Source organism: Hyposmocoma kahamanoa, unplaced genomic scaffold, assembly GCF_003589595.1.
Source record: "Hyposmocoma kahamanoa isolate Upper Pololo Valley unplaced genomic scaffold, ASM358959v1 93, whole genome shotgun sequence".
In the NCBI taxonomy this organism is placed as follows: Eukaryota; Metazoa; Arthropoda; class Insecta; order Lepidoptera; family Cosmopterigidae; genus Hyposmocoma; species Hyposmocoma kahamanoa.
The window spans coordinates 22893007-22911831 of record NW_020654810.1 but is presented as its reverse complement, the minus strand read 5'-3'; the positions used below and the strand labels follow the sequence as shown (position 1 = coordinate 22911831).

Here is an 18825-nt window from a genome sequence, read left to right as displayed (position 1 = left end):
AAGTTATTAGAAATGGCTTCAAGGTTTAGTGGGGCGTTGCAATTGACTGACCTTGACGATTTTATCACTCCGTCTCAGGTAAGCAAAACTTAACCTCTGCGTAGTAAAGTTAAAATGTTGTTTACAGAATTCATTTATTTATTTAACGATAGCTATACAGCCATCAGCTTATAAAGATAACAAATTATTAAGAAATTCAAAACGTAATATACGTAAACTTGAAATTAATTCGTGTAAAAATTGTAACTACAAACCCGCTTTTCCTGCATTCATTTTCTCGTTTCACTCTTTTTAATTAGAGCTGTATTGAACCATACAATTTTATTTATTCATGCTTTGTGATATTTGTAAAAAACGTTAATTATTTTACTACTACTACTAGAAGTCAATAATTTAGTAATTACATAAATACATGTAAATAAAAAGTCACTGAACGAAAGTTTAATCGGTTCACCATTAAAAATTGGGGCTTTGGAATAGCTGATGTCGAGTCGGGAGTGAAAATTTTTAGATGTAGACCGAGTTAAACCCCTCCAACCACATTACAACATTAACTAGAATTAGCTTTTCAAGATTTTCAAAAAGTACTCTCGAAAACCTTTGATTTCCTTAAAATGAAAATCAGAATGGAAGTACCATTTGACTAGCTCTATGACCAAAAATAATCTTTAACATTCCAGCCCCTATGTCGACATCAGCTATTATCAAAAATTGAAATACTGCAATAATTATAGTTTTAGACCGTCAGAACAAAAACCGCTAAGTCACATTTTGACTTTCTCTGTCTTTAGTGCCAAATGTCGGATTTTGTACATTTCTAAGAATAATATATTCAATGTAAACAACAACCACTAAGTATTATTCAAAAATGTTTTTAAATAGTACTTAGTGAAAGTTTAAACCCAATATGACAAGTTCATTAAGTTAACCCAGACAAATTGGAATTGATCGGAAGTAATCAGTTTTTGTACTGCTCTAGTTTTTGTAAGCTCCTTAATTCATCCTAAATTTGAGTACAATTGGCAAAGGCACTACTTTTTATGGAATATGTCTTTTAGGAATGCATTAAACCAATAAAAATCGACAAGCCTCGAGGAAAGACGGGAGCTAAGATTAAAATTGGTGAGGATGGCTATTTCGACATATCCGATGGGAGAGAGCAAAAGTTGCAGAAAGTAGAGATCACATTGGCCGATTGCCTGGCCTGCAGTGGGTGCATCACATCTGCTGAGAGTGTGCTGGTCACTAAGCAGAGTCAGGAAGAATTACTCAGGTAAAAGGGCTAATTATTCAATGCACAACGATTAGTGACTAATACTATTTTAAGACCATAGCATCAAGTCATATGGTACTTGTAATGTGCAAAGTTATTTACAAAAATTGTTTCGGACATGTGCATTAGTAGGACATGTGATAGGTGATTTTAAGTAATATTTTCATAATAGTACAAGTGTTTTAACAATATCATTGGTTAAAGGTTAGCATTTGAATGGCTTAATCCCTTTGAAAAGGCCAATGATATTGGTTAAGTAGATCAAGAACACAATAAGTTGAGTAATCAATATTTAGGACAAGAAACTTCACAATAAGCATGTTATATTGAATGTATAATGCATGGAGTCCAAACAACAAAAAGCAGAAATACATAATATAAGAGTTTTTATACTAATATAGTCAAGATGCTCTTAGAATGATTATGTGATTGTATTTAGGTAATATTGTAAGAGTAATATTTACATACCATTAGAACTTCTTCAGAGTAGCTCCACTTACCTACTGGCAATGAACTGTGTGATTTTGATGAATAAATATTTGAATTTAATCGTCTTCGGTAGGGGATTTGCCTGCCCCGTAGTGATTCTCATCTGCATCTTGGCTGGATCTAGAGTCTTTGCTCTCTCATTACACACTGCAATTTCCTGTGTGAATTCTAGTCATTATTCTAAAGCAAAAGACGATAATAAATTGTAACAATTTTAGTCAAAGAAGATAGATTTCTATTGTGTATGAACAAGTATTTTATGGAAAAAATGCAATTACAGTGGTAACCTGTCACAAACTCGGAATTTTTTTCCGAAATAACGTTTGTTCGAATTTTTATTACACCGAAAACCGAATCATAACGAAAGCGTTGTTCTTTCAGGATAAGTTGGATGTTTATCGTAAAGACACGATTAGGTTCAGTTAAGTTAGGTTGAAAAGAAAAAACATTTTCCTCTCAAAATTGCTTTCGAGGTTATGAAAATTCGAGCAAACGTTATTTCTGGAAAATGTCATTTCGGACCATTGACTTACAAATAAATGGACGACGGGTCTAATACAAAAACCACGAAAAAAATGTCCCAAGTCAACCTATTTAAACGTAGTGACATGTAAAGGAATATGAAAGAGCTAAAACATTGAATTTAAATTGTAATGTCGTAGCAATACTGTCTAATTTTGCTTACTTCGCTGTCAGTCGAACAAACGAAGACTAAAGCGTGAATGACGCTCTGTATACGATTTTAACGCCCTATAGGTTCGGACACTTTTTAGCGCGGACCCGACGTCCATATAATTGTAAGTCAATGTTTCGGGCTATTGATAGGTAACCATTTACAGTATTAGCAATTGTGTTCTTTACAATTTTCATGGCATATGTAAATTTGTTTTTTGAAAAGTTATTCAATTCAAACTTTTGAACTGCCTCTGTGCCCGAATTTGGCATGCTAGTCAGCCATGCAGACATCCCAGTTCGATTCCCGGACGAAATAAATATTTGAACATTTATTTCTCTCGTGAGTTTGAGTGTAATTTGTAGTTGTCTATTTCTATGTGTGTGTCCATAGCACCCACGATTCAGGGTTTCCCTAGTGTGGGATTATTGGTGTGTGTGTTATAAAAATAAATATAGTAAATAAAATTTGTAATTTGTAAACACCATGGCTCAATTTATATTGCGGCGGAACGGAAAGGAAACCAATATTTGTAACAATATTGTACATTGCATAATGAACTGTATGGTCAATTGTGTAACATGCAAACTAGATACGAGCCAAAATCTTCTGTGGAATGCGCGAACATTCCGCGGAATCTATTACATCTAAAAATTACAAAATAATACCTCGATTGTACAGTCAAGAGCACGTCAAGCTTGACATTTTGTACTTTGGACCGTTATTATCGTAAGCGGTATATAGTTGGATTTAGGTCGTACTTTAGGTCTTCAAACTTGACGTGCTCTTGACCCTGTACAAACATTCCCATGGTATATAATAAATTCGTTACAGAGTTTTCTCAGAGAGAAAATACACAGACAATATGGGAGTGACAAAAGACATAAGTTTGGTTGTGATATCACTGTCACCTCAGCCCGTACTATCTGTTGCCGTGCGTTACAAACTTACTCCAGAAGAAGCAACTAAAAAGTTAGCAGGTATAGTTATTAATACTTTACTGTAACTCCAGTCTGTAATGTGGTACCCCAATTTCTTAGTTTGAGATTCTCAACTTACTAGGACATCTATTGGCCAGTGACTTTTTTTATGATACGAAGTGACGACGGGACGAACTAGTCGTGCGCCTGATGGTAAGCGACACGCCTGTTATGGACATAACAGTTGCAGTGCTAGTTAGTTAAATGAGCATTACTGCGTTTCGGTTATGGAGGGTAAGGGTGCTGCTGGTGAAATTACGGGCACATGGGATTTGTCGACTTATGTCTCAAGGTGACGGGCGGTGCCCCTCAGATCGTTGCGATTTAAAGCTCAGAGGGGCACCGCAACTCCTACGCCTGTCCGCGTGTCGCTTACCATCAGGCGGACGACTTGTTTATGTCGTCACTTAATATCATAAAAAAAGTTAGGTATGAGCTGCCCTCATCGTCTTTTGTCCAAAAGAAAATTGGTCTTATATTGAATTTCTGTTAGTAACGTGCCTATCCATAACTGTTGCAAAAGATCTGAAGGGCACTGCTATCGCGCCCGTCACCTTGAGACATAAGTTGACAAGTCCCATGTCCCTGTAATTTCACCAACACCCTTAACCTTTAAAACCGAAACACAGTAATGATGACATCACTGCTTGGCGGCAGAAATAGGTAAGGTGGCAGTACTATCCTGGGCAAACTCTTTCACAAGATACTCTACTGCTACTTGAACTGACTCCCTGATGTATGAATTTCTTTTTAAAGAAATTGTAACTTAAAAGATTTTAATTAGCCATTGAACATTAAATATTTTGCTATACATTGTAACCATTATTGGTAGGTCAATGATTGTCGGTTATATTATTGACAATCATGTTATCTTGACATTGAGTTTCAAATTGTATTATCGTGACATTGATAATATGAAATAAACGCTTCTATTGTATTCTACTAATTTATGTTAAATTAAACAAGACACGATTACAAAATTATTCCTGTTTTGGCTACCACCATGCAATGTATGTTAACGATATCCGAAATTTAACTAGAAACTAAAATTCTCAAGTGTGTTACAGGTTACCTGAAAAGCCTTGGCGCAGACTTGGTGCTCGATATGACGGTGGCCGAGGACCTGTCTTTGTTGGAGGTTCAACAGGAGTTTGTACAGCGCTACCAAGAGCAACAGAACAATCCTGCAGCTAAGCATTTGCCAATGCTTGCTAGTTCTTGTCCAGGTAATTGGGTATGACAAGTCATTGATATTTACTTGGAACCGAACTAGGGAACGCCCTTTTGTTTTATACAAAAAAGGTGCGAATTTGACCCCCATCTCACCCGATGAAAATGTGACGATGATGTCGAACATGTAACATGCACACCTAAATAAAGCCTATTCACTCTTGCCTTGAAAAGGTCCAAGTTATAGCGTTCGGTGCTTCGGTCGTGTGCCGGCCGTGATACGCTCAAATATCTATGTCATGCTTTTGTATTAACTAATTCATGTTAGACCGGGCACCGAACCCCCACCGGAACACGGACTCGGCCCGGTCTCACATGAATTAGTTCATACAAAAGTATAACATAGATGTCTGGCCGTGTCACGACCGGAGCACAGCCCAGCCCCGGCACGGTCAAACATGAATCAGCCTTTAATCCGCCCCATTGGGCTGAAGAGTCCAAGGGGGACGGTAGCGATGGGGGGCGTTGATGCTGTTCCGAATTATCTATATAAACTACACTACATGTATAGAATTTCTGTAATTCTTGTGATTTTTGTGTTCAGTTAAAATAAATAATACGTGTTTTGAATTATTTCTTGTAGTGGGCGTTGACATTTTTTATCAAGTTTAAGTGGGCGGTGAGCCAAAAAATTTGGAAACCTATGATCTGGATAATCAATGTTCCTTGTTAACTTGTCGAATTTGTGTTTTATTTTTGTCTTTGGTGTCGACAAATGTCTATAATAAACATTGACTTACAAATAAATGGGCGACGGGTCTAATACAAAAACCACGAAAAAAATGTCCCAAGTCAACCTATTTAAACGTAGTGACATGTAAAGGAATATGAAAAATCTAAAACGTTGAATTTAAATTGTAATGTCATCACAGTACTGTCTAATTTTGCTTGCGTCGCTGTCAGTCGAACAAACGAAGACTAAAGCGTGAATGACGCTCTGTATACGATTTTAACGCCCTATAAGTTCGGACACTTTTTAGCGCGGACCCGACGTCCATATAATTGTAAGTCAATGATAATAAACAATATTATTTTTTATTAGGTTGGGTGTGCTACGCAGAAAAAACACACGGCTCCTTCATACTACCTTATATTTCGACTACAAAGTCGCCTCAACAAATAATGGGTTCATTGGTCAAGCAGCATCTCTCGAAGCTAAAAGAGGTGACGCCAGCCGAAATATACCACGTCACGTTTATGCCGTGTTACGACAAGAAGCTAGAAGCGTCCAGGGAAGATTTCTATAGCGACATTTTAAATTGTCATGACGTCGATTGTGTTATTACTGCCAGTAAGTATATATTTTACAAGGCCGTTAACATTTGGGTTGTGATATGGAACTTATTCATGATGGGCAATTTTAAAGTCTTATCAACAACAAGTTTAGTTTTTTTTTTAAATAACTCGAGCTAAAGGAACAAACATCCATAACGCGAGCTGTGACAAGTTCAGCTATTTTAAAGAACTAAATTGCATTGACAACACGAACATTGACAAATTCAGCTATTTTAAAACATTATCTTACATTGACAATACGAGTATTAACAAGTTCAGCGATTTTAAAATACGAACTTACATTGGCAACACGAGCATTGACAAATTACTTAGTTAAATTTATTAGTTTTGAATGGGACATCTGAATAACATAAATATAACATTAAAAAGAATACAAGTTTAAAAGGAATAAAACTATAAAATCTATCAAAAAGTATGTGCTCGCGCAAGAGTGCGATTCGTAATATATAACAATAAATGACATATTTGTAGTCGATATAACGCTCAACAGATATAATTAATTTATGGTATACAGACATTTGACATATGACTTGCATGATATAAAGGTCACTGGGTATAATAGATGATTGATATAACAACTTTCAATCAAATATAGCGATGGCATAATGTTCATTTTATATAAACACTTCAGATTTCACTTTTTCATTCACTGAGTATGATGTTGAATGTGTATGTGTATAAAAAATATTAATATAATTCCAGTGGTGTTTAGGTGCAACGGTGAATGAACCGAATGCAAACACATTTCCTAGTTGGATCGACCTCCTCGTATGGGTTTAGGTTAAGTTAGTATATGACAAAGCTGCCAGAATCGAATTTGTTTGCATTTGCTAGTTGGTTCGACCTCCTCCTCTGGGTTTAGGTTAGGTTAGTATATGACAAATCTGCCAGAATCGAATTTGTTTGCATTTACTAGTTGGTTCGACCTCCACATGTGAGTTTACCTTAGATTAGTATATGCAATTGAATATTCTGCTTAAAGTTTTAATAAATATATTGTATAACACTAAAAGCACATAAAGCTATACAAAAACAATAATGGAATAAAAAAAATCTTGTAGGGCGCTTCAATAATATAATATAATATTGTGTTATATTATTTAATACATTATACTGGTAGTACTTATACCATTTGTTCATTATATCACTTAATGACAATTATAATTATTAAAATAAAATAAAATAAAAAATAAAATAATTATATCTAATGTTTGTTATACTGAAGGTTCATTATACACATTGAAATTATGCGTTTTGTTGTTATAGATTTGGTTGATTATATACAGTGAGTGATTATATCTTTAGAAATTATATCAAATGTTATTGTACCAAGTAAAAAAAGATTATTTGTTGTTATATCTTCCATTACACACCCGCTCGCGCACACACTTACACAGCAAACACGAACATTGACAAGTTCAGCTGTCTTTAAAAACTTACTTACATTGACTACAATGGCATTGGCACGTTTAGCTATTTTGAAAAACTCACTGACTCTGATAACACACGCATTTACAAATTCAGCTAATTTGAAGGACTAGCTTACCTTAATAACATGAGTGTTGAAAATTTCAGCTACTACAAAGAACTTGCTAACATTGACAAAGTATGAGATTAGTCTTTTCATTTAAACATTGTAAAGAAAACCATATAACAATTAGTAATGCAACAGACCTCTGCATCTGCTTCCGCAACTGCGGAAGTTCCGTAAACTTTTTACATCTGTTTCCGTTTTTGCTTCTGTAACTTTTATGACGGAAGTTCTTTCGGAAGTTTATAAGCTTCGAAATGGATCACGCGCGTGCGCATATTGCTGGGCGGTGGGGCGCGTGGGTTTTATCAGTTTTGTGTTGTTTTAAGTGCATTTTTTTATCTAAGTGCTGGCAAAAAATCCAATTATGAAACCAAAAAACAAACTCTGTTTGAATCTATTTCGTTGAGATTTTTATAGTATTTACACTTCCGCTTCAACTTCCGTTTCTGTTTCTGCTAAGATTTACTCCTGAGATCTGGTTGCGTTTCTGTTTCCGTTATGACACTTCCGTTGCATCACTCATAACAATGTACCTCTTCAACAGTTGAACTAGAACAAATGCTAGAAACCAACGGAATACCACTCAGCGACATGCCAAATATAGACCTGGACTGGCCTTGGAGCAGCGAAGGATCGCCGATGGTCAGAAGACACACAGGCTCAGGATCAGGGGGATACGCTGACCACGTGTTTCTGTACGCGGCTGAACAGCTATTTGGACAAAGTGATGTGCCACTTGTTTATAAGAATCTCAGGTAACTAACTGTTCTTTTTTTTTTTATAGAAATTAGTGCGCATTTGTTCTCCATGTCAATCGATACTACCTCAGCTTGAATTAAAATTTTTCCCGCACTGAATCGGTTCTATTGCGCGGGTCGAGAGGCAGAGACACTGGTTTTATTTCAAAATTTATACGAAATTGAAGCCATTTGAGAAATGTATATCGGATACTATACGTGTCCTATTTAGTTCAGTTTGAAAGGGTTGTAACCCTAACTAGCCGTGAACAGGTTCACGGCAATGAAATGGGAAACTTCCGGTCCATAAAATTTATTAAAGAAGTAAAGTTTAAAGAAAGGCTGTAACAATATAAAGGTAAATGTAAAAAAACAGGTATGACAGTATAAAACACTCGCTACACTTTATTATTAAGGCACTTACCCCTAAATGGGCCGAGAAACTGAATTACAGAAATAGATACATAAATGCTGTAGACTTATAAATTATTACACATGATTAGCTTATTAACAGCTCCGACTGCTGTGGCGGTCGAGCTGGGAATGACCGTGGTACGAAAACAAAATGAGAAAGTAAAGGAAGATGGAACAATTCAAATTTAAATACATGTAAACATTGACTTACAATTATATGGACGACGGGTCTAATACAAAAACCACGAAAAAAATGTCCCAAGTCAACCTATTTAAACGTAGTGATATGTAAAGGAATATGAAAAAGCTAAAACGTTGAATTTAAATTGTAATGTCATCGCAGTACTGTCTAATTTTGCTTGCTTCGCTGTCAGTCGAACAAACGAAGACTAAAGCGTGAATGACGCTCTGTATACGATTTTAATGCCCTATAAGCTCGGACACTTTTTAGCGCGGACCCGACGTCCATATAATTGTAAGTCAATGCATGTAAAATAAAAAATGATAGGATACAAGCGGAGAGAGGCGATACAAAGAGGTGAGATGACGGTGCAAGGAGATCACACCGTCACAAGTTGATATAAAAAAATATTGGTATGTGTAAAGACTTGTTGAATACAGCGGTTTTCTTGTAAAAATTTCGAGGCGAGTTTGTGTTTTTTTTCTATCATGATAATTTTTAGGAATTGTGTTTTCACACCGTATAGTAATCAATTTTACTATATATTATTTCCAAAGTTATTGATTCAACACTTTCGCTGTTATGCGGAACCGACCAAAGTCATTTGAGGTTGTATAGACCCTTATTTAGTTAATGAGTCTCACGGTGGTTTTCTATTTAAAATTAACATAATGTAATTGCATCGAGTATATAACCAGAAATAGAGACGAAATAACGGCCATACATTCCTGGTATCTCATCAGTTATAAATATCAAATCTCGGAAAATATAAAACATCAAAAGATATTATCTCTAACAATGGCGTTGTGTTTCATTCTGTGGTGTGGGTAAAAACAGCAAAACATCTAATTATAAAATAAACGGAATCAATTTTCATCGGTAATTAAATATGAAATATGTAATTTTGCAATTTTCGTCCATTATAGCAAAGCTCAAGTTAAACTGGTCGATTTCAAGTGAAACAATTGACGACACCCGTCAATTGTTTCGAACTCGGGCTAGCCAATCGGAGCGCAGTTGTCACAGTAATTATATGGCAGAATAGTTTACAAACAAATTAAATGACATTTCGTCTCTATTTCTGGTTATATGCTCGATGTGTAATTGATATGTATTCAGTGAAGTAAGTAAAGCATATTTTCCTGTCTGAACAAACAAATTCACGATTAATTGACATAAGTTTGTATTTGGTCAAGGACTCACGCCATTTCCGTAGTATAAGTTACAACTCACTTTGTAAACATAAGAGCGAAAACACCTTCCAGTACCTGTACGGTCTGTCTGTACAATAAGTTCGGGGGAAGTCGTCTTGTCAGATCAACTTCTATACAACCTATGTTTTCACTATAAATGAATTATGATTGTCAATAATTGTAGCAAAGTCAAAGTCAAAGATTAAAGTCAAAGTCAAAGATTATTTATTCCATAGGTAAAATAAATTTACACTTGAAAACGTCACATTTAAGCTACTGCTCGTTCACTACGCTGACTGTTTCGCGGGGTCTGAATTAAATAAATAACGCACATACTCATAGCCGTACACTATTTTTATTTATACATTCGTTACCTTTTGTAACCGACTTCAAAAAAAGTAGAAGATTTTTAATCCGACTGCATTTTTGTACGTATGTTACGCGGTTGAGTAACGTGAAAAAAAGGTGAGCAGTAGAACTCATTGTCAAAGAGTTCGTTACCTATTTCTGCCGCCAAGCAATAATGTGAGCCTTCAGGTTTTGAAAGGTAAGTAAGGGTGCTAGTGAAATTACACGCACATGAGACTTGTCAAATGTCTCAGGGTGAAAGGCGCAGTGGCAATGCCCCTCAGATCTTTGCGATTTAAAGCTCTATATAGCACTGCATCAGTTATGGACAGGCGTGTAGCTTACCATCAGACACACGACTTCACCGTCTTTTGTCCAAAAGAAAGTCGATCTAATTATGAATTTCTGTCAGTCTAGTTTGCCTTTTGTGACCAATCAGTCTGCTGGTCACCTATGAAGGCTGGACGCGACAGTACCATTAAAATGATATATATTTTTTTATGATACCGACATCATCATCCCCTATCCATAACATATTTTTAAATCTATTAATATGCTAATACACTGCCCTATTAAGAATGAGCCCATTTAGAGTCTATTATTAAAATGTACGCGGTCTTAGAACTAAATCCACGACATTCCTTGGAAATATTTCTTTATGTTCGTATGACATAATTTGTCACACGGAGACCTGGCTAAACGATAGCTTTCATAATAGTGAATTGTTGAATTGTTTGACGATCGTTTTATAGTCTTGAGGACATGATCGGAATTATGAATCGACTGGCCGGAATATGGGGGACGGGGCTCTGATTGCTGTGCGCTGATTGTCTTCAAGCGCTGAGGATCTATGGGTCACCTTATCTTTGAAAAACCGTAATTCTAGATCTACTTACAAAATGCATACTGGTGTAGTTTACATTTGTGATCAGAATCTCGGGTAACTCGATGTCGGTTCAGCTATCTAATTTTACATTTAATGTGACTAAAATTGAATCACGCAACCCTTTAAACAGAATAATCATATTTGGCGATTTTAATATGCCTTTCGTCTCGTGGACTGTAGATAGTATGATGGAATATATCTTATCCCTTCCAACCTTCAAGGCCGTCACCAGTTACAATTAATAGATAATTTTAATACATGTTCTCTCTCACAATATAACTCTCTTGTGAACAACGGTTATGGTCGGATTTTGGATTTATTTTTTCTAATAATGTTGTTTATGTTAACACATGTGATCGTCCGCTTGTCCCAGAAGATTCTCATCGCCGTTCTGTAGTAGCTACTGTAGAATTTGTTCAATTACATACAATTAAACCGCGCCCTTATACTGGTGATTTTAATTCTATATATACCTGTATGCTGTCGATTGGCGCTCTGCGCTTAATAGTCGAAGTATCGAAGAAGCGGTCTTGTTCTTTTATGACACTATTTATAGCTTGCGTGACAAATATATTAACAGTATTGTAGTTTCGCCTTCCCGTAAGTATCCGTTATGGTACAAGCGACCCTTAATTAAATTATTAAGAAAAAAGACGAAATTTCACAAAAAATATAGAACTTATGGCAATGCTTACGACCGTGATTGATTCGTCTCATTGCGTAAGAGGGCGCATGAGATGGAGGAAACTATCTACAATACCTATATTTCAAATATTGAAAAGTACATAAAAGAAAATCCCCGTGCATTTTGGTCATTTATAAAAAGTAAAAACCAGTCGAAATCGTACCCGTCTATGCTTGAACATGATAACCGCTCGTCTGATGAAGGTCACGAAATTTGTAACTTGTTTGGGGAATATTTTCATTCCACTTTTTTAAATCACCACTTTCCTAACACACTAATAGATTCCACTTCAATTGCTTATCCCGACTCATCTGCTGATATATCTACTGTTGAAGTAATTGAAACAAATGTTTGAAAATTATTGAAATCTTTAGATTTAACGAAATCTACAGGCCCAGACAACATTCCCGCAATATTAATAGTTAACTGTGCAACGAGTCTAGTCCTTCCTCTGTCTATGCTGTACCGCCGCTCTCTTTCTGAAAGCATCGTCTCAAGCATCTGGAAATCTGCCTTCATCACTCCCATTCACATAAAGGGCCCTAAAAATAAGGTAGAAAATTATAGGTCAATATCGAAGTTGTGCCAGTTTGCGAAGGTGTTCACAGTTTTCTGAGAGGTAGGAAAGTAGTCCCGAATCTCTTACTTTGTGTTGAATCTCTTTCTACGTATATGTCTGAACCGTCACAAGTTGATTTATATATACGGATTATTCCAAGTGTTTTGATGGAGTCGCTCAAATTAAATTGTTAGAAAAGCTACAAAAATTGGGTATAAAAAGAAACTTGTTTAGATGGTTTTCTTCTTAAGTCCGAAATCGATGTCATATAGTAGTTTTAGGTTGTTACTCATCTTTGCCTATGGACATCCCCTCCGGTGTGCCCCAAGGCTCATTACTAGGACCCCTACTTTTCATAATTTTTGTAAATGATATCGCTTCCTGTTTTCTGAACTCTAAAACACTTTTATATGCCGACGACATGAAAATTTCACATAAACTTAAGGCTATACATGACGCCCACGTTCTTCAGGATGATCATATCAGATTTCAAACTTACTGTACTGTAAACAAATTGGACCTTAATGTTCCAAAATGCTACGTGGGTACCTATACTCGAAAACCCACAAAAATATTATATAAATACACGTTTTATAATGCTTCGCTAACTAGAGTAGACTCGATTAAAGATTTTGGGGTAACTTTTGATAGTAAATTGTTGTTTGATCGGCATATTAATAATATTGTCAAAAAAGCATCTCGTTCGTTAGGTTTTGTGTTAAGAATGTCGTCGGAATTTAAAAGTAATTAAAACTTTTAAAATACTTTTTTGTTCTTACGTACGTAGCCATCTTGAATACGCCTCCCAGATGTGGAATCCTCATTATGATATATATTTCGCACGAACAGAAGGTATCCAAAAGAGATTTCTACGTTACTTGCAATATCGAGCCGGTATATTTCTGCCAGACTATGAGACTAAGTGTCGTAAATTTCTCTTTCTGCCATTATACAAACGGAGAAAAACGGCTGATTTGACTTACCTAACTAACATAGCAAACGGCACTGTCGGTTGCCCTGAACTCCTTGAGCAAATAGGACTACGCACAGACAGGGTTGCACTGAGAAATCCTATCACACTTTACGTTCCTAGGGTTAGGACAAATTATAGACAAAATGTATTTTTAAATAGAGCGTCTCGCTCATTTAACTGCTTAGTTAATAGATAAGGTGAGGTGGACTTGTTCGACACCACTACAAGTAAACTAAAACGCTTACTCAGTGATATGTTTTTTTTTTCAAATATATAGATACTATAACCGTTTAACGTTTTTATTTTCGAAATTTTTACTTATTATGTTTTTTTTCCTTAAGTTGGCAACTTACTTTGTAGTTTGTTACTACCACTGTAAATATTTATCTGTGGAAACTTTTAATTAGCCCTCAGCATACATATACTGGCCTGTCAGGCGTGTATTATTTATTATATTCTTGTTACCTAGCTGTAAGTTTTCTAAAAATATTGAAAATAAATTAGAATAATATAAAAATAAAATAACAGTTGCAGTGCCACTTGAGCTTTAAATCGCAAAGATCTGAGGAGCACTGCCACTATGCCCGACACCCTGAGACATAAGGTGACAAGTCCCATATGCCCGTAATTACACCAGCTCCCTTACCCTTCGAAACCGGGTCGCAGTATGCTCACACTACTGCTTGACGGCAGAAATAGGTAAGGCAGTACTTCCCTGGACGAACTCTTTCACAAGATACTCTACAGCTACTAAACCATGACCTAATTGCCTATTTGATCAAAGTACCCGTGTATAAGTTCCCTTAATAGGTATTGGAATAGTAGGTAGGTATTTAGAATTCTGGACTGTTCTCTGCGGAATAAAGGATTTATTTATAAGTAAACCTAATTAGACCTATTGCTAAACAATGCTGAGGGCGCCACACAGCGACGCGGCGCCCGCGCCGCCCGGCGCTTGACCCTGCACCTCTGTCGCAATATAAAACATACGATGTTTATAAATACGTTTTAAGTTTTAATTAATTCTATTTGCCACAACTATATTGTTTACTTTTTGCTGTCTTTTAGACCGTTTTTGGCTACTTTGGCGACCTCAGAGTTCCCGGTATAAATTCTGTTGGTCTGCGAGTCATAGCACGGGGAATTCCCTTTTAAAATTGTTTAAGACCTATTTCATATCATCTCAGTTGTGCGTGAATATAGAGTGCCAATGGCAGGATTTTGTACGTTCGGTATTCTGATAAAAGTTAAGGGTAGTGGCTTGTCTGTGATTAGCCATCGAGCTGCTATTCAACTGCCATTATATTTTTTAGTATTCTGCACTTTATTGGGGAGTCTACTAAAATTATTTGACAGCAAAAATATGTTAAAAAGTCGCGAAAAACCAAAAACAAAGATAAGACACAAGTCACAAGGAGGTCTACTGCTACTTAGGAGTTAAGTTTTATGAAAATTTCTCTAGGAAACGTGGATTAACCAAGCATTGGACCAGCCCCATATCTTTCTTCATTACTTTTGATTATAGTGACCCTCCCTACCTACCCTTAGGGCGTACGAGAAGGGCACTATGACCTGTGCGAGCGAACCCGCACAGGGACCATCTAAGTCAGGTCCTAACCCCGGGACAGCACGTTTACACAGACTTCAACCGGTTCTCTGTAATGCTAGTGCCTTAGGTGAGCCGCCCCGGGTGCACGTACAGCACCCTCCCTATTTTCCAGATAGGTAGGTAGGATAGGACGAATGCCCCGGCCACACACCACCGGGGCAGACGAACGTATCCGTCCCTACAGCTAACCACAAACCCCGGCGAGTCCATACCCAAGTCCGGGTGCGCCAAAGACGCCTGTGAACTCGCATGACAGGCGGAGGGCTTGGCCCGGACGCCCACCGTACCCTGGTCTTGCCATCGAGCCCGTAGTCTCTCCGGAAAAACCTGTTTCTCTGGTCGGTAGATAGGGTACAAGCTTTGGACCAAGCACCATATCTTTCTACGTTAGTTTTGATTATAGTGACCCTCCCTACCTACCCTCAGGGCATACGAGAAGGACATTATAACCTATGCGCGCACAGGAACCTTACAAGTTCAGGTTCTGGCCCCAGATCAGCCAGTGCACAGGGCTGTCACCGACCTCTGTCACTTGACTTCATCCGGTTCTTCGAGAGGCTAGAGAGCTGTAAGACACGCTCACTTCCCGACGACGAAAAACGACGTCTCTCCAGTTCCCAATAACCTAAGCGGCTGGAGGGACCGGAGAATATCTAGTTTATCCTCTACTAGCTCTCCGAGCTAGTGCCGGAGATGCCAGTCGCAGTGTCCTGCGACAATGCCCGGACATAGCTTCCAACTTAAAGGGCAACTCACGTGTCCCGCGCGTCTCCTCGCATACAGGCCCTCAACAAGACCGCTACTAAGACGCGCTAACTGCTCACGAGACAGACGTCCACAAGAAAAAACCGGAGCAGACAAACATATCCGTCTCTGCCACAAACCACAAACCCCAGCGAGTCCTTACCCAAGTCCGGGTCCGCCAGAGACGCCCGCAAAGGCGTATCACTGGCGGAAGGCTTGGCCCGGACGTCCGCCGTACCCTGGTCTTGCCGTCGAGCCCGTAGTATCTCCGGAAAACCCTATCTCTCGGGTCAGTAGATAGGGACAGCATTGGACCAGTATGGGTTATGGCCTAAGCTTTTATAGGTGATCAGTTATCAGCCTATCGCAGTCCGCTGCTGGAATAGGACTCCCTCAATGTGCGCAATTTCGGCCAGTCCACTCTTGTCGCATTCATCTGTTGCCAGCAACCATTCGCAGATCTTAATTTGCATATGTATTTCTCTTTTTAGGAATCCAGATTTCAGAGAGGTAACACTAGTGAAAGACGGCAAAGAAGTATTAAAGTTTGCAATAGCGAACGGGTTCAGGAACATTCAGAATCTGGTGCAGAAATTAAAGAGAGGAAAGTCGCTCTACCACTATGTTGAGGTCATGGCTTGCCCATCAGGTTGGTAATTACTTTACTTGATGTTTTACGAAAGCAATTTATATAATTATGCAATAAACAATAACTTTTCTTAGCCTAGATTGTGAGTGTGAGTTACTTAAAGCGAGCAAGGTACTCGTGAGGTGTTGACAAGTTAGCACTAACTTGGCAACATAAGGTTCTCAGAATAAGTGCGTCTAAAGAATTTTTGAGCCTCTTTAACACTGTGGGCGCTAGCGGGTTCGATTACCGATAGGACCAATTTAAAAATGAACTTTTCTAAATTGGTTTCGGTCTATGTGTTCTTGGTTTTACAATGGAGTGAATTCCTTTGCTCTCGTTCTCATTTCCTAATTCAAGATCAGTTAATTGATGTAGTTATCTATATGTTATAACTGCCTCCGTGGCCAACCGGTTACCATGCCGGACTGGCACGCAGAGGTCCCAGGTTCGATTCCCGGGTCGGGAGAAATATTTGTATGACCTACATTTGTTTCTCACGTGAGTTTGGGTGTAATTTGTGGTTGTCTACGTGTGTGTCCATGGCACCTGCGACACAGGGTATCCCTAGTGCGGGGCTATGTTGAGTGTGTACGTTATTACGTTATTATTATTATTTTTACTAACAGGTTGCCTAAACGGGGGAGCTCAAATACGACCAGTGTCAGGTGAAAGCAGTCGTGAATTAGTCCAACAGCTTGAACAGCTGTACGCAGAGCTGCCCCAAGCGATACCCACAGAGAACAAACTAGCTAACAAGCTTTACGCTGATTGGCTGGATGGAAAAGACTCGGACAAAGCTCACGCTGTTTTACACACGGGTTACCACGCAGTTGAAAAGACAGATATCGCTCTTAATATTAAGTGGTAATAGAAAAACACATCGAGTGTTTTATGTGTGCACAAGACAAAGTGATAATCCAGTGTTAAGTAATGTTTACGAATAATTTTTGAAAGTGAAATTGCTCCACTAGTTTGTTATAATTATTGATACAAAGATCGAACACTTAAGAAAAATTCCTTCGATAGCTGTATTCGGACCAGCGCTTTCAAGCATGCCGTGCCAGACGCTCTGCTAACCGAGCTACCAAACGAACCACCAGACCTTACGAATTTTTCTGTGCTTATTGCAGATCTTTGTTTATGGTTTTTCAACGCCTATTTTGCATTCTGTAATCCATAATACCGCTGGTAGCTGTAAAGGTAAATACAAAGACAAGACAATAAGCACATAGAAAAATTCTTGAGACCCGCTGGTTGGTTCCGTGGTTTAGTTGGTATAGCGTCTGCCACGGTATGCTAGAATACGTCGGTTCGAATCCGGCCGGATCGAAGGAATTTTTTCTGAGTGTTCCTCCTAAAGTACCTAAAGGCACGGTATGCTAGAAGATCAGGGTTTACAACCAATGCGTCCTACCGGTCATGACTTACGGAGCCGAGACGTGGAATATGACTGTGAAACTGGCTCACGGACTACACGTCGCTCAGCGAGCTATGGAAAGATCCATGTTGGGTATCTCGTTAAAGGACAAAGTCCGAAGTTATCCGGCATAAGACTAAAGTTGTGGACATCGTCCAGAAATGTAGCAAGCTCAAGTGGCAGTGTGCTGGCCACATCTGTCGCAGAACCGATGACCAATGGAGTAGACGGGTTCTCGAGTGGAGACCATGTCTCGGCAAACGTAACGTCTAAAGAAAGTCGCGGGTAGTGGTTGAATGCGGAAATCGGGTGATCGGGCACTATGGCGTACACTTGGGGAGGCTTATGTCCAGCAGTGGACTGCAATAGGCTGATTGATTGATGCTAGAAGACGTCGGTTCGAATCCGGCCGGATCGAAGGAATTTTTTCTGAGTGTTCGATCGTTGTATTAATAGTTATAACAAATTAGTGGAGTAATTTCACATAAAAAAATAATTTAATAAAAATTTAAACCTTTAGTTTGATTAGGGATTGAAGTTTTTCTTTATTATTTATGTACCCCTGAAAAAGCATACTTATGTACAGGTTTAAGCTTTTCAAGAAGTACCGGAAATATCGGGAGTACCGATACTGAACTACGCCCAGCACTGGAAGTCAATATTTTAGAAACCGGATCGGTCATGCAAGCCCTAATCGTGATATCAGCCAGATCAATTTCAAGTATCAAAAAAAAAAACAAAATCTGGAACTCGAAGTGAGAACGCTGAAAGTAAAGATTTAACTGCCTCTGTGGCCGAACGATTACCATGCCGTACTGCTACGCAAAGGTCCTAGGTTCGATTCCCGGGCCGGGAGAAATATTTGTATGGCCTACATTTATTTCCCTCGTGAGTTTCGGTGTCCATGTTCATGGCACTCGCGACACAGGGTTTCCCTAGTGCGGGGCTATGTTGAGTGTGTGCGTGAAAAAAA

General features: G+C 38.2%; 1 protein-coding gene across 4 annotated transcripts; it reads left to right on the top strand.

Annotated features, from left to right (window-relative positions):
* The first annotated feature begins 6 nt into the window (after positions 1-6).
* LOC113237356 (probable cytosolic Fe-S cluster assembly factor GL21135) lies at positions 7-18374 on the top strand. 4 transcript variants are annotated; one of them, XR_003311031.1, is made up of 9 exons: positions 7-78; positions 1059-1273; positions 3270-3415; positions 4483-4641; positions 5688-5936; positions 8020-8230; positions 16296-16453; positions 17062-17376; positions 18328-18374. XR_003311031.1 is itself a non-coding variant. In XM_026473777.1 (8 exons), the coding sequence occupies exons 1-8, from the start codon at positions 13-15 to the stop codon at positions 17301-17303; spliced, it is 1446 nt and encodes a 481-aa protein (XP_026329562.1). In that variant the 5' UTR covers positions 7-12; the 3' UTR covers positions 17304-17711. The 4 variants fall into 4 exon arrangements, 3 of the variants coding, with proteins under 3 accessions (XP_026329562.1, XP_026329563.1, XP_026329565.1); XM_026473777.1 differs by lacking the exon at positions 18328-18374 and having other exon boundaries at positions 17062-17711; XM_026473778.1 differs by lacking the exons at positions 7-78; positions 3270-3415; positions 18328-18374 and having other exon boundaries at positions 1196-1273; positions 17062-17717.
* The last annotated feature ends 451 nt before the right edge of the window (positions 18375-18825 follow it).

Bases quoted from the DNA above. Each gene is read 5' to 3' on its own strand.
- LOC113237356 (XM_026473777.1), top strand. From the start codon at position 13: ATGGCTTCAAGGTTTAGTGGGGCGTTGCAATTGACTGACCTTGACGAT. The intron at 79-1,058 runs GTAAGCAAAACT...TATGTCTTTTAG, and splicing joins ATTTTATCACTCCGTCTCAG to GAATGCATTAAACCAATAAA. The intron at 16,454-17,061 runs GTTGGTAATTAC...TTTTACTAACAG, and splicing joins GGTCATGGCTTGCCCATCAG to GTTGCCTAAACGGGGGAGCT.